Here is a 16,961-nt window from a genome sequence, read left to right as displayed (position 1 = left end):
TTTGCTTTGCTCAAATAGAAGGTCAAACCCTCACTTGAGTTTATGTGCATCTGAGGATAGAACATTTTTATAGACTTTATAGGATGTCTGAATGGGAACTCTCCAGATGTTGGTGAGAAACTGAATGTGCAACTTTAGTTCTAGTGTTTCTAAATGGAGATGAAGTTTTTATAGGAAAAAAATTTTTTCATGAATATTTGCTATTATTCTATCTATGATTACTTCATCAGTGAGCCAGTAAACATGAACTATAGCCCAGGCCCACTATGCAGCTGAAAGTTGGAAGACCTTATTTCATGACAAATAGCTGAAATTAGATTTGATAGGTCTTAATATATTAAAAAGCCGTGGATAGCCTTTCCCCCTACAGGCATGATTTACAGTGTGACTGTCCTGCATGCCTACTCTTTGCCCAGTGCTGCAGGCAGAGGACGACGGAGGTAAAAGAGGCTCCGAGGAGCAGATATACTGCATCATTTTCCTTCCAGGGGCTTGTTTGCCAATGGAAAAAACAAAAGAAGCATATACAAAGCAACTTGTGATATATATTGGCTTATATTGCCTTTTAACAAAATAATATAGATATATTGAAAAGCAGATATTAAAAAAATTAGAGTGTAATAACGATAGGAACACTCTTATGATACTTATTACATGCTAGGTAATATTGTCCAAATGCTTTACTTATATTAACTCATTTTAATCCTTAAAATAAACTTATGAGGTACTGTCATTATCATTCCTAATTTACAGATAGGGAAACCGAGGCACAGAGGGACTGGGTAAATTTTACAAGGTCATGCAGGTAGTAAATGATTAGCTGGGATTCAAACTCTAGCTGGCTACAGGTTGTTCATCATCACTGTTCAATACCATCTTTCTAAATACATACTAATTTTAGAAAGTATGGAAAATATAGAAGAGCCTAAATAAGAAAATAGAAATCTCTCATAATCCTACCACCCAGAAATTACCACTCTTAATATTTTATGTCAGTCATTCAATAAAATAAGACTTAATCTATCTAAAAAAATCATTTTTGTGTGTGTATATATACAATGATGTTTCATTTTTTATAAAAAAGAAAGATAAGCAAAATAAGACAGAGAAACACGTAACAGATGAAGGAGCAAAGTAAAAACCCACCAGGCCAAACAAATGAAGAGGAAATAGGCAGTCTACCTGAAAAAGAATTCAGAGTAAAGATAGTAAAGATATCCAAAATCTTGGAAATAGAATGAAAAAAATACAAGAAACATTTAACAAGAACCTAGAAGAACTAAAGAGCAAATAAACAATGGTGAGCAACACAATAAATAAAATTAAAAATTCTCTAAAAGGAATCAATAGCAGAATAACTGAGGCAGAAGAACGTATAAGTGACCTGGAAGATAAAATAGTGGAAATAACTTCTGTAGAGCAGAATAAAGAAAAAAGAATGAAAAGAATGAGGACAGTCTCAGAGACCTCTGGGACAACATTAAATGCACCAACATTTGAATTATAGGGGCCCCAGAAGAAGAAGAGAAAAAGAAAGGGACTGAGAAAATATTTGAAGAGATTATAGTTGAAAAATTCCCTAATATGGGAAAGGAAATATTCAGTCAAGTCCAGGAAGCACAGAGAGTTCCATAAAGGAAAAATCCAAGGAGAAACACACCAAGACACATATCAAACTATCAAAAATTAAATACAAAGAAAAAATATTAAAAGCAGCAAGGGAGAAGCAACAAATAACACACAAGGGAATCCCCATAAGGTTAACAGCTGATCTTTCAGCAGAAACTCTGCAAGCCAGAAGGGAGTGGCAGAACATATTTAAAGTGATGAAAGGGAAAAACCTACAACTAAGATTACTCTACCCAGCAAGGATCTCATTCAAATTCAACAGAGAAATTAAAACCTTTACAGACAAGCAAAAGCTAAGAGAATTCAACACTACCAAACCAGCTTTACAACAAATTCTAAAGGAACTTCTCTAGACAGGAAACACAGGAGAAGGAAAACACCTACAATAACAAACCCAAAACAATTAAGAAAATGGTAATAAGGGGCTTCCCTGGTGGTGCAGTGGTTGATAGTCCGCCTGCCGATGCAGGGGACACGGGTTTGTGCCCTGGCCCGGGAAGATACCACATGCCGCAGAGTGGCTGGGCCCATGAGCCATGGCCGCTGGGCCTGCGCGTCTGGAGCCTGTGCTCCACAACGGGAGAGGCCGCAGCAGTGAGAAGCCTGCGTACCGCAAAAAAAAAAAAAAAAGAAAGAAAGAAAATGGTAATAGGGACACACATATCGATAACTACCTTAAATGTAAACGGGTTAAGTGCTCCAACCAAAAGACATACACTGGCTGAATGGATACAAAAACAAGACTCATATATATACTGTCTACAAGAGACTCACTTCAGACCAAGGGACACACACAGACCGAAAGTGTGTGGGTGGAAAAAGATATTCCATGAAATGGAAATCAAAAGAAAGCTGGAGTAGCAGTTCTCATATCAGACAAAATAGACTTTAAAATAAATACTATTACAAGAGAAAAGAAGGACACTACATAATGATCAAGGGATCAATCCAAGAAGAAGATATAACAATTGTGAATATTTATGCACCCAACATAGGAGTACTTCAATACATAAGGCAAATGCTAACAGCCATAAAAGGGGAAATTGACAGTAACACAATCATACTAGGGGACTTTAACACCCCATTTTCACCAATGGACAGATCATCCAAAATGAAAATAAATAAGGAAACACAAGCTTTAAATGACACATTAAACAAGATGGACTTAATTGATATTTATAAGACACTCCATCCAAAAACAACAGAATACACTTTCTTCTCAAGTGCTCATGGAACATTCTCCAGGATAGATCATATCTTGGGTTACAAATGAAACCTTGGTAAACTTAAAAAAATGGAAATCGATCAAGTATCTTTTCCAACCACAACGCTATGAGACTAGATATCAATAACAGGAAAAAAACTGTAAAAAAAATACAAACACACGGAGGCTAAACAATACACTACTAAATAACAAAGAGATCACTGAAGAAATCAAAGAGGAAATCAACAAATGCCTAGAAACAAATGAGAATGAAAACACGACGACCCAAAACCTATGGGATGCAGCAAAAGCAGTTATAAGAGGGAAGTTTATAGCAATACAATCCTACCTCAAGAAAAAAGAAAAATCTCAAACAAACAATCTAACCTTACACCTAAAGCAATTAGAGAAAGAAGAACAAAAAAACTCCAAAGTTAGCAGAAGGAAAGAAATCAGAAATATCAGATCAGAAATAAAGGAAAAACAAATGAAGGAAACAATAGCAAAGATCAATGAAACAAAATAAAAACTAAATAATAAAACCTTTTCCAGGTTCTTTGAGAAGATAAAGAAAACTGATAAACCATTACCCAGACTCAATAAGAAAAAAAGGGAGAAGACTCAAATCAACAGAATTAGAAATGAAAAAGGAGAAGTGGCAACTGATGCTGCAGAAATACAAAGGATCATGAGAGATTACTAAAAGAAACTCTGTGCCAATAGAATGGACAACCTGGAAGAAATGGACAAATTCTTAGAAAAGCACAAACTTCCAAGACTGAACCAGGAAGAAATAGAAAATATAAACAGACCAATCACAAGCACTGAACTTGAAACTGTTCTCAGTGGTGAAAAAATGAAACTATTTCCACTAAGATCAGGAACAAGGCAAGGCTGCCCACCCTCACCACTATTATTCAACATAGTTTTGGAAGTTTTAGCCACAGCAATCAGAGAAGAAAAAGAAATAAAAGGAATCCAAATCAGAAGAGAAGAAGTAAAACTGTCACTGTTTGCAGGTGACATGATGCTATATATAGAGAATCCTAAAGATGCTACCAAAAAACTACTAGAGCTAATCAATGAATTTGGTAAAGTAGCAGGATACAAAATTAATGCACAGAAATAGTGTAGCATTCCTATACACTAATGATGAAAAATCTGAAAGAGAAATTAAGGACACACTCCCATTTACCATTGCAACAAAAAGAATAAAATACCTAGGAATAAACCTACCTAGGGAGACAAAAGACCCGTATGTAGAAAACTATAAGACACTGATGAAAGAAATTAAAGATGATACAAACAGATGGAGAGATATACCATGTTCTTGGATTGAAAGAATCAACATTGTGAAAATGGCTCTACTACCCAAAGCAATCTACAGATTCAATGCAATCCCTATCAAACTACCAATGGCATTTTTCACAGAACTAGAGCAAAAAATTGCACAATTTCTATGGAAACACAAAAGACCCCGAACAGTCAAAGCAATCTTGAGAAAGACAAACAGAGCTGGAGGAATCAGGCTCCCTGACTTCAGACTATGCTACAAAGCTACAGTAAACAAGACAGTATGGTACTTGCACAAAAACAGAAATATAGATCAATGGAACAGGGTAGAAAGCCCAGAGATAAGCCCATGTGCATATGGTCTCCTTATCTTTGGTAAAGGAGGCAAGAATATACAATGGAGAAAAGACAGCCTCTTCAATAAGTGGTGTTGGAAAAACTGGACAGCTACATGTTAAAGAATGAAATTAGAACACTCCCTAACACCATACACAAAAATAAATTCAAAATGGATTAAAGACCTTAATGTAAGACCAGACTCTATAACACTCTTGGAGGAAAACATAGGCAGAACACTCTGTGACATAAATCACAGCAAGATCCTTTTTGACCCACCTCCTAGAGAAGTGGAAATAGAAACAAAAATAAACAAATGGGACCTAATGAAACTTAAAAGCTTTTGCACATCAAAGGAAACCATAAACGAGAGGAAAAGACAACCCTCAGATGGGAGAAAATCTTTGCAAATGGAGCAACTGACAAAGGATTAATCTCGAAAATATATAAGCAGCTCATGCAGCTCAATATCAAAAGAACAAACAAACCAATCCAACAATAGGCCGAAGACCTAAATAGACAATTCTCCAAAGAAGATATTCACGTTGCCAACAAACACATGAAAACATGCTCAACATCATTAATCATTAGAGAAATGCCTGGTGGCGCAGTGGTTGAGAGTCTGCCTGCCAATGCAGGGGACATGGGTTCGTGCTCCGGTCCAGGAAGATCCCACATGCCACGGAATGGCTGGGCCCGTGACCCATGGCTGCTGAGCCTGCGCATCTGGAGCCTGTGCTCCACAACGGGAGAGGCCACAACAGTGAGAGGCCCGCGTACCGCAAAAAAAAAAAAAAAAAAACTACAATGAGGTATCACCTCACACCAGTCAGAATGGCCATCATCAAAAAATCTGCAAACAATAAACGCTGGAGAGGGTGTGGAGAAAAGGGAACCCTCTTGCACTGTTGGTGGGAATGTAAATAGATACAGCCACTATGGAGAACAGTTTGGAGGTTCCTTAAAAAACTAAAAACCATACGACCCACCAATCCCACTAGTGGGCATATACCCTGAGAAAACCATAATTCAAAAAGAGTCATGTTGGCTTCCCTGGTGGCGCAGTGGTTGAGAGTCCACCTGCCAATGCAGGGGACACAGGTTTGTGCCCTGGTCTGGGAAGATCCCACATGCCACGGAGCAGCTAGGCCCATGAGCCATGGCCACTGAGCCTGGGCATCTGGAGCCTGTGCTCCGCAACGGGAGAGGCCACCACAGTGAGAGGCCCGCGTACCACAAAAAAAAAAAAAAAAAGAGTCAGGTACCACAGTGTTCATCGCAGCACTATTTACAATAGCCAGGACATGGAAGCAACCTAAGTGTCCATCGACAGATGAATGGATAAAGAAGATGTGGCACATATGTACAATGGAATATTACTCAGCGATAAAAAGAAACTAAATTGAGTTATTTGTAGTGAGGTGGATGGACCTAGACTCTGTCATACAGAGTGAACTAAGTCAGAAAGAATAAAACAAATACTATATGCTAACACGTATATATGGAACCTAAAAAAAAAAAAAATTTCTCAAGAACCTAGGGGCAGGACAGGAGTAAAGATGTAGATGTAGAGAATGGACTTGAGGACACGGGGAGGGGGAAGGGTAAGCTGGGACGAAGTGAGAGAGTGGCATGGACATATATACGCTACCAAATGTAAAATAGATAGCTAGTGGGAAGCAGCCGCATGGCACAGGGAGATCAGCTCTATGCTTTGTGACTACCTAGAGGGGTGGGATAGGGAGGGTGGGAGGGAGGCTCAAGAGGGAGGGGATATGGGGATATATATACGTATAGCTGATTCCCTTTGTTATACAGCAGAAACTAACACAACACTGTAAAGCAAAGATGTTAAAAAAATAAAGTAAAGATGTTAAAAAAATAAAGAGGAAAGAATATCATACTACATATACATTCTAGCTATTTGCTTTTTCACTTAAAAATACATTATATACACTTTCTCATATCCTTAAATATGCAACTTAGTTTTTCACAGCTGTATCATATTCTATCACATAATTGATTTAACGATTTCCATTTTTTTTCATTAACACAAAAAGCATTGTCCAAACCAGTCTTGTACATAAATATTTGGTTATTTGTTACAGTTAAATTCCTAGTGTTAGAATTGCTGGTTAAGGTTTTTGATCCACATTGCCAAATCCCCTTTAAAAAAGGCATCCTTCTTTATATTCCCATGCCAGTCCATCAGAGCATCGAATGCCTTGTAAACTCAACCACCCTGGGCATTTTGTGGGGAGGATTGTTATGAAATTTATTTTCTTGAATAGCTTTTTTTTTTTTTTTTTTGCGTTACGCGGGCCTCTCACTGTTGTGGCCTCTTCTGTTGCGGAGCACAGGCTCTGGACGCGCAGGCTCAGCGGCCATGGCTCACGGGCCAAGCCGCTCCGTGGCATGTGGGATCTTCCCGGACCAGGGCACGAACCCGCGTCCCCTGCATCGGCAGGCGGACTCTCAACCACTGCACCAGGGAAGCCCCTTGAATTGCCTTTTGTGGGCTAACAGTGTATGGTAGAGGAATTCAGAGAGGAAGAAGAAGATTACGGGAAAATGTATGGGAAGATGTAGCCATATACGGTACAGCTATTTTGCTTCCTGTTATTCTTAGTAACGACATCATTCTGGTGAGAATGCTTAAGGGGACCCTATCCTCCCGTGGTGGTTCCATGTTTCAAGTGGAACCTTCACCTTGGCTATTGTTTTCTCTCCCCTATTCTAGTGAGTAAACTCTCTGCTGTGCCCGGAATTAGCAGTGTCCATGAAGTTCACATCTGGGAACTTATAAGTGGGAAGATCATTGCCACTCTGCACATCAAGTATCAGCAGGATGGGGAAGATCAGGATGCCAGTACAAAAATTCGAGAAATCTTCCACAACACGGGAATCCACAATGTGACCATCCAGTTTGAGAAGGTGGACCTGAAGGGGCCCCTGGGGCAGAAGGACTTGCAGCTGCTCTGCAGCTCACCCTGCATCTCCAAGGGCTGCACCAAGCAGCTGTGCTGTCCCCCCGGGGCACTGCCTCTGGCCCATGTCAATGGCTGTGCCGAGCACAATGGCTGTCCCCCACTGGACTTGTCCCGGAGTGATGGCCTTGGGAGACGACAAACAGCAGAAGTGGCTCTTGAAGTATCTTTGGAAGGTTGTCTGAGTGACCATGGACAAGCTCTTAGCAAATCTCAGGAGGACTCACGTTATGTCAACAGCACACATTTTTAGTTTGGTGCCCTCATCAGTAAGCTGTATAGGCGAGGCACTTTGGAACCACTAGCTGGGCTTGTGGGAAGAGATTTGTGGGTCATAGACTCTGATCACACTCACAGTGTGCACACACTCTGTGTTCAATGAGGGTTTTGGCTGTTTGGGATGTTAGTTGAACTTGTCTGTTAATTTTTATGTGACCGAGAACCCTTTTACATTATCCTGGGTGTTTCATGCTGCTCTTCAACAGTTTTGTGTGAACATTTATTTTCCGAAGCAAATGCACTAGTATACATATCAGGGACATTGAAGGCTGGAACTCAATAATTGTGGACACAGGATTCAAAGTAGTTTTTGTTTGGAATTGCTTAGAACAGCCAGCTGACTCTCAGGTGAGCTCATAGCCAAGCACATCAAACAAAAACTTAAGAACCATAATAGCTCTATTCTTTTCTATTCCACTGGGAGATCATAAAAGAGGAAAGTTAAGTAGTCCTATAACTGCAGAAATTTTTTTCTTTGACTAATTTTTGAATAAACGTAAAACGAATACCTAGTAAGGTAGAAAATATTCTCAGAACATTAGAGGATGTCAGGTTTATTGGGGGTGGGGAAAGGCAGGAAGAAAATGCATTTTGATGATTTCTTCATTTTGAGAGGTAGAGAGAAAAAGACTTTCTGCTGTGAACTGAACTACAGCTATAGGATGCTTCAAATGTTCAAATACATAAGATGCTTTTTTTTTTCACTTGGAAGTGTGGGAATATTTCTACTCCTTTAAGTATGACACAGTACCTATATACTGTCTTTTAGAGTCAGTCTAGTTAGGACTGTTTTCATTTATTGCTTATTAATGATTTACTCATTTGCCCAAATTTCCCTTCAGTCTTCTTTTATATGATCACATTGATCTACGTAGCATTTACCAAGAGAAAATGAGTATTCTCGGGATAGGAGAATATATGGCATTGAGTATGCATTCTTGCCCAAAAAATAAGCTAGATTGACTTTCCTTTAATTAGACATATTTTAAGGTACTTACTATAGTTGCCAACTAGTAATTTAATGGAAAAGTGTATGTCCAAGGGAGAAATGAGAATTAATTAAATTGCTGCCTTTAATGTGTTTCAAGGAGCTTACCTTTTTCTTTTATGTCTCTTGACCCATATTATCAAGTTCATACATCTATTAGAATCTGATTTTCATCCCATGTACTAGAGAAACATCTGACATGAATTTAACAAACTGTTTAGGCAGCAATATTTTCACCAGAACAGTCTCAAAATAAGTATAAGAAAACGGGAGGTACCTTGCTAAAGAACTAGAATTTTTTTTTTTTTTTTTTTTTTTTTCGGTACCCGGGCCTCTCACTGTTGTGGCCTCTCTCATTGCGGAGCGCAGTTTCAGTGGCCATGGCTCACGGGCCCAGCCGCTCCGCAGCATGTGGGATCTTCCTGGACTGGGGCACGAACCCGTGTCCCCTGCATCGGCAGGCGGACTCTCAACCACTGCTGCCACCAGGGAAACCCTAGAATCTTTTTTGATGGGTTGCAAAAGTGACTGAAAAAGATCATCCCTCAGACTGTAAGCATTGAGTCTGTGCAGTTTAGAATCTTCACAGTTCTCATCAGAAATGCTGGATTGGGAACAGAAAAAGCACCCACATTTTTCAACACAAACACCATTTAAAAAACTGTGTCTTAGTTTTAAATTCTAAGGCTGAAATAAAGAAGCAACTGTGATCAGTAGAATAGGAAAATTTTTATTCCTTGAAAATTTATTATCCGAGTTTAAATTGGCCATGAATTAGGTAAATAGAAAAATGCCTAAATATGTTTTTATCCCTAGGAGTTTATTAAGCATATATACTTAATAGTATTATATAGTATGTACTATAGCTATTATATACTATGTACTTAATAGCTAAATAGTATTATATAGTATGTACTTAATAGCTAAAATGGGGGTAGATATAAGGCAACAGTTTTACTTTTAATATTAAAAGCATGGCATGTACTCACACAAAACAGAGGATTCTCTGTGAAGCTCACCACAGTAAAATGTGGACCAAATTCTCTTGTATAAATGTTGGTTGAGATGCACTGATTGGAGCCAAAGAAGAAATGTCTCTCACTTCCAGATTTGAAGGTCTAATTTGATTTCATATCATTCTGCTTTTATTAAAAGGGAAAAATTATAATTTTATAGTTTTTGTGCAGCTGGGTAAAGGAATGCATATTAGTTTACATCCAAATAATGTTCTTTAATTAATCTCTAAAGTATTTTTCTGGAAAGGAAAAGGCTCTTAATTCCAACATAATTAAATCTAACCTCAGAAAATTATCTCGATGGACATTTACGAACATACCAAATTATGGAGTGCAGTCAATGTGAAATAGTACCTTTTGAAGACAGTTGGGCTCGGTGTGTTTAAGAATGTCCAAACAAGCTAATTAAGTGCAATATTTTTCTATCGGGTTAGGTGCTTGCATTGGCCACTCAGGCACCGTGATGCCTGCTGTATGGTGTTTTTACTTGGGTTTTACTCTCCCTTTAGTTGTCCTGCATTTTAATTCTCCCAAGGAAACATAAAAATTTTCTTTTTTCCTTTGAATGGGCCCTGCAAAGTGGCAGTGGTGCCTAAACAACACTGTTTTTTTTCCTGAGATTACAAAAATACTGCTACTCAGTTTCGCGTTCCTGTGTGCATAGGTTAGTTCCAGAAAATTCTCTCTCTTTTTTTTAGGAACTGAAAATAAGTTTTTAAGAGTCTAGGGAATCCTCTGGGTGTCAGATCAGGACCAGCCATCAGGTGTTCTAACCTGGGGATGAGGGATAGCCTCCTATTTCTATGGAAAGAGTCCTTTCCGCATTATTTCAGCACCAGCTATAGGAAAAACTAAGTCTACTTTTATTTTCCAACTTTCAACTCTGTTTGTGAAAATAGAGGTTAGGTTTTTTATCATGGTATTTGTCCATTATGAATACCCGTGGGGCTACCAGGTTCCATTGTTGACAGAAAAAAATATTATCCTTTTAATTTTTTGATCAATAAAATAGAATACTCTATTTTATTTTAGAATACTCTATTTTATTTTAGAATACTCTCCATGTTTAGTTACTTTTTTTCCTTCTTTCTTTCTTTTTTTTTTTTTTGCCACCAGCTGGCCAAACTCTAGTGGAGGTAAATCAGGAACTTCAAAGTTCAGTAGGAATGGGTGCTTTGAATGTCAAAGAAATCACTGGGGTAGATTTTGGATTGTAATAAACTGCCTTTTGAGGTAGCAAGAGCTTTTGCTATGCTTCTTCAATCTCCTTGTCCTTGACATTTGAACTGGGTAACTCCTTGTTGTGTGGGGCTGTCTTGGCCTTGTAGGATTTTTAGCAGCTTCTCTTGGCTTCTACCCCCTAGATGCCAGTAGCATCCCCTCAAGTTGTGACAACCAACAATGTCCGCAGACATTGCCACAGGTCCCCTGGGGAGCAGAATAGCCCCTAGTTCTGAGCCACTGACTTAACCTACGGGTCCTTGAGGGATATTGTTGATGAAAGCCCTTCCAGGGCCCAATAATCCTTTTAATATAATCACTCTGCAGAATTTGATCTTTAAAAAAATATTTTTAAAGGCTAGATAAAACTATTTATAAAAATACAGTCGTCTTTAGAAGGGGTTACATCAGCACAGTTGATTCTTGGAGTTAAGGGGTTTAATTTCCTACCAATTTTAAACTTGATGATATTTTTTTGTTACTGGTTTCTGACAAACAGCGCATCTTAGTGCTATGACAAATTCGGATGTTAAAAACATTTTTTTATTGTCCATGACTCACTTAATCCTTTGCCAAATCATATCCATTTTTTTCCAAGAGTACAAAATACATTTCCTGTTTTTAAATTACCCCGTGTGTAATGTATCTTCACACTCTTGCAATTAAAGATCGCAAAAAAGACTGGTTTAAAAAAAACGACGAAACGCAACCTAATTTGGGTTTCTAATGTAGGCTGAGTAAGCATGCCTATTGTATAGCCCTTGTCGTTCACTTGATAAATTGTCATCTATTTGTGCTTCTGAGTGTATTCACATGTGATTAGCCACAGGAATAAAACAGGAATGAAGCTGTTGAATCGGGGAAGTAGCTGCTCAAATGGAACTTGCATCAGACCCTCATCCTCACTGTGATCTCAATGTCCTTATGAATTTGGAGTTTAGCTAATGAAAATGTGCATCTTTTTCTGGAACTTTTCAGGTGTTTCATTCGGGACTTTTTTGTTTATGTGGAACTTTCTTGCTTATTGCTGGATGGATCAGTGGGCTCCTCTTGGTACAAAGCCAGGCCAGAGACACTGAACCTCCTCTGGATTCTGATGGGAATAATCTGGAAAGGATGATGATTTTCAAGGGAGAATAACCCCTTCCTGGAGGTCTGAAATTATGTTACAGTATTGTGGAGTTTTGTTGCTTAAAGTCTTCCTTCTGTCCTCACAGGTGATTTTGCCAAAGTATAATTGTCACATTTGGGGGAATTATTAAAACCCTAAGACACAAAGTTTCAATAACTCATTGCTAATTGCATGTGAAGTCCCCCAGTGATGTATGCACAGACGCATACCTTTAAAAGTGAAGATGTTCAATGGTGCTATCAATAAAAAGTTTTTAAAATAAATATATGACTGAGAGATGTTTGTGAAAATTAAACCGATAACGCAAAGTAGCTGAACGCATTTTGTCTTTGTCACTTACTCTATAGTCAGTTTCCACTCAGTAACTCCGTGGATTGATTTTAATAATTCTGTCTCCATTTCACACCCCTCTGCCACTCTCCACTCTTGGCAGAAATGTCACCAATTGACCCAGCTACCTTACTTACTGTAACCTGGACTGATCTGGTTTTCTAGTGGGGGCTACCCAATGGGTTTGTGTATGAGGGGAGCTCCTGGGATTTAGGGAATGGTGAGAGGTTAGGTTTTTTTGGGGAGAGACCGTATAGATCTGAAAATCTCTCCAATGAATTGACTGGCATCTTTATGACTATTGAATAAGGGGAACAGTCTTCCATTTCTTTCAATTGCTTTTATGCTACCCATCAGTCAACTGATTAATAGACTTATACTTATTGTAAACCATGTACAAGTGCTTCTTGCCTCTAAGGAGTTTATAATCTATATGTGCAAAAGGCAGTCCACCTTTGTGGGAGTTTAAAGAGAGCTACCTGTAGCCTGGATGGCCGGGGAGTGGGGGGATCTTGTGCTGGACGGGTTCTGGTGCTCAAATGTGCACATTCTAAGCCCTGGGCAGCATCTGCAAAAGGAGAGGGTTACATAATATTTCATGACCATTAGCTTCCTTCAGCAGTAAGAGTCTGGAGTATGGAGCAGAGGTGAAAGTACTCAGTACTCTAGGGCTTAGGCTTCAGAATCTCTGACTACTCCATTTAAGAGAGAACCCAGCCTCTCCCTGTGTCTCTTACCTTCCTTAATGTTTCTTCGTAGCACTGTCGCTTGCTAACATTATATTACGCATTTGTTTATTTCCTGTCTCTCCAAGTAGAATAAGGCTTTGTATAATCCACCACTGTGTTCTTCAGCCTCTATCCCAGTGCTTGGAACAGTGCCACAGTACCTGGCACATGAACGAATGAATGAATGAATAGGTTCAGCACTTGGTGTTCCTGGTTGGAGGCTTTGGACAAATCATTTAACTTCACTGTGCTTCAGTTTTCTTATCTATAAATGAGGTTAATGATGAAAGCCTGTGTTATCTTCCTTACAGGGTTATTGTAGGAATCCTAGGAGATCAAATAGGTGAGAGCAGAGTTAAGTGTCAATGGATTTTATTATCTTATGCTTTCCATCTGACGTTCGCATCCTTCCTGCTCTTATCCCACCTCCTCTCATCTCTGTAATCCCATTTTGTCAGTTAAATACCCCTTAAAGCTAAATGGCACTAAACAGTGGTGCTGTCAACACGGGTAAAAGTGAAGAGGAGAGAATGAAGAGTCAAGCACAGCGCAAAAGATTTCCATTTGAAACTAGCCTTGGGGTAGTTCAGTGGGTGAAGAAACAGGGAGAGGACAACCCATCTGGAGAGCTGAGACTTCATTCTCTAAGGCAGCAGGCGCTAAGCTTTTGTAGGAGGGATGTTGGAGGGTGCAGATTGGGGAAATACCAGGAACAAAGTTTTTTGGTGAAACGATTTTATGCAGACATCTTCCCCACCACGATCTATGCTGCTCTGTGTTCAGCAGACCTACCACCTCATCTCCTGCCTCACGCAGGATCTTGAGCCCCAGGAGCTGTTGCTAAGGACTCCCTGGGGATGTCCCACGGGAGTCTACAGACATCCCACATTCGCTGGGAGTTTACCCCAATTCTTTTTTTCTCTAATGAAGTATGGTTGATTTACAATGTTGTGTTAATTTCTGCTGTACAGCAAGGTGATTCAGTTATTCATGTATATATACATTCTTTTTTAAAATATTCTTTTCCATTATGGTTTATCATAGGATACTGAACGCAGTTCCTTGTGCTGTACAGTAGGACCTTGTTGTTTATGCATTGTATATATAATCGCTTACATCTGCTAATCCCAACCTCCCACTCCATCCCTCCCCCAACCCCCTCCCTCCTGGCAACCACAAGTCTGTTCTCTATGTCTGTGAGTCTGTTTCTGTTTTGTACATAGGTTTATTTGTGCCATATTTTAGATTCCAAATACAAGTGATATCATATGGTATTTGTCTTTCTCTTTCTGACTTATTTCACTTAGAATGATCATCTCTAGTTGCATCCATGTTGCTGCAAATGGCATTATTTCGTTCTTTTGTTATGGCTGAGTGGTATCCATTGTATATATGCACCACATCTTCTGTATCCATGAGTTTAGCCCAATTCTAAAATCACCGTTCCGTGATGCTCTTCTGTTGGTTTTAGTGGGAGCATTCTGCCCACAATCCCTCCTCCATGCTCCTCTCCCCAGACCAGCTGGAACCTTGCTGCCACATTTAATACCACCTTCCCTCTCATCCTGTGTCTAACTAATCTTTACGCTCAATTAATGTTCCCTTCAAAGGACTCTTGACATCAGCCCCTCCTTTTCTATTCCTGTCCCATTTCTTGGGCGCAGCGTTAACACCTCACACCTGTGCTGGTGCAGAAAGCTGACCAGCCTTGAACTTCCTGTCGACCCTCTTGTTTCCCTCTGCTCCAGGAAGAGGACAAACTCCTCAGCCTGTCACCAAAGCCCCCTTTGCCCCGCTGGGCCCCAGCAAGCTTTATCTTCTTCAGCAGACAATAAGAGCACCAAGATAACCTAAGGAAGTTAGAACGTGAGGGGGTGTAATGGTGGTTCCTTGTGGACTGGTAAATGGAGTTTTGTATGAGTTGGGGAGTGACTATCACACAGTAGCCTGTTCTGTTTACCCTAAAAAGGCATTTTCACTTTTTTGAGTTTTGAATGAGACTAGCCAAGTGATTTCCTTTCTGCTTTCTCTCTCTCTCTCTCTTTTTTTTTCTGATTCCTTCCTTTTCTATGTTAGCATGTCACTTTGCCCCAAAGGGTGATTTTCTGTGGATGACAAACTGCCGCTCTTCCAGCCCTAGTGTCCTGATTCAGGAGCACGCTCTGAAATGAATACATTCCATGCAGGGAAATAGAGCCACGATCTCACTCATTTTTGTAAGGCAGAAGGATGGTGGACTTCCTTTTGTCTCATACTTGAACCGTATGTTCACAGAGGTGGCTGTACCATTATAATAAGCTCCCATATAGAGTCACAATATTTGGTACATCACACTGGTTCTTTTAGGCTTGGAGATGCAGATGTAATTTTCATGGAATTTTTAACCACAGGGCTGGGTGGGTTTTTTGCCTGCATTTTCTCAGGGGAGGGAGGGGAAGGAGGAGGTATAAATTCTTAGAGTGGCTGGTGTCGATATGTGCTTGCAGCGGTGATGATAAAAACCAGGTCTTCTATCTGCCTCAGAAACCTGGGACCTGTGCTGGGCTGTGAGTGTGTGGCTGTAATCTGGTGTTCAAAAGTATTTAGAAAAAACGAATATGACACTTTTAGAAGGAGTGATGCCTGAAGCTTTGCTTTATAGCTTTTGCTTTCTATTCTCAAAACTTGCACAGCAGAGGGCTTCCTAAATGGGGAGACGGGATCTGGCCCATGGCCTGACCAAATCTAGGTTATAGAAAAGGGCTTTCCATGAGGGTGAGAGGAATTGGGAGATTGGGATGGACACATATACACTATTGATACTATGTATAAAATAGATAACTAATGAGAACCTACTGTATAGCTCAGGGAACTCTACTCAGTGCTCTGTGGTTACCTAAATGGGAAGGAAATCTAAAAAAAGAGGGGATATATGTATACATATAGCTGATTCATTTTGCTGTACACTAGAAACTAACACACCATTGTAAAGCAACTATACTCCAATAAAAATTAATTAATGAAAAAAGAAAAGGGGTTTCCAGAGAGATTTTGTTATAAGAATTAACATACGCTATGAAGTATAGCTTGGAGTTTGAGCGTTCTGGCTCTGGGGTCTGCCTGCTGTCAACTCCCAGCTCCACCAGCTGCTTGACCTCAGGAAGTCCACTATCTGTGAATAAAAAAAGTTTCCTGAGCCTCATTTTTACCATCTGTAAAAGTGGAGAAAGTCTTAATTCCTGCCTCATGAGATTTTGGGGAGGATTAACAGTGATGGTCCCCGTGGAGTACCCAGCACAGAGCCCGGATCTATAAATGCTCTTAGGAATGCTAGGCCTTCTTTAAACTACCAACTTTAATAAGTAAGATTTCAAGAGTTAGTCTTCTTTTTGACTCACCACTCACAGTGGAAATGCCAAAATGTATAGCATAGACCAGCCTTGAGTGTCGGCACCCAATTAGATTTTAAACGTCTTGAGGGCAGAGGCCATATTCCACTATTTCACCAAAGAACAATATAGACTTGATCACATGACCGAAAAATCCCAAGGCACCTTGTTCCTAGGAAAGCGAAATTGACCCAATGCTGAAGGGCTTCAGTGGATTACCAGGGCCCTATTCTGCAGGACCTCACCTCCCAACCAAGTTGGTGTCTCCAACAAGAGCTTTATGGAGGGGTCCTGGGTCCAGGTTCCAGTCGGAAGCAGTGAGGGCTTCAGCTCCACGGCTGTCACTGCCTTTCAGCCACAGACCACCGGGACACACCTGTGGATAAATAATAAAACAAATGGGTTTTAATGTTCAATGTAGGGAGGGGACTGTCCACCATGGGGAACCAT

The 16,961-nt window shown here is 39.8% G+C and overlaps 1 protein-coding gene across 2 annotated transcripts in view; it reads left to right on the top strand.

Annotated features, from left to right (window-relative positions):
• Nucleotides 1-12,316, top strand: part of SLC30A10 (solute carrier family 30 member 10) — a 48,642-nt gene extending 36,326 nt beyond the window's left edge. For both annotated transcript variants that reach the window (XM_033850803.2, XM_019920335.3), the window contains exon 4: nucleotides 7,203-12,316. In XM_033850803.2, the coding sequence (XP_033706694.1) occupies nucleotides 7,203-7,702 (500 nt within the window). In that variant the 3' untranslated portion in view covers nucleotides 7,703-12,316. The remainder of the gene's footprint in view (nucleotides 1-7,202) is intronic.
• Nucleotides 12,317-16,961: the final 4,645 nt, after the last annotated feature.

The sequence above is a fragment of the Tursiops truncatus genome, chromosome 1 (genome assembly GCF_011762595.2).
Source record: "Tursiops truncatus isolate mTurTru1 chromosome 1, mTurTru1.mat.Y, whole genome shotgun sequence".
Classification (NCBI taxonomy): Eukaryota; Metazoa; Chordata; class Mammalia; order Artiodactyla; family Delphinidae; genus Tursiops; species Tursiops truncatus.
Note: the sequence above shows the minus strand (reverse complement) of the source record. Positions and strands in the feature narration are given on the sequence as shown.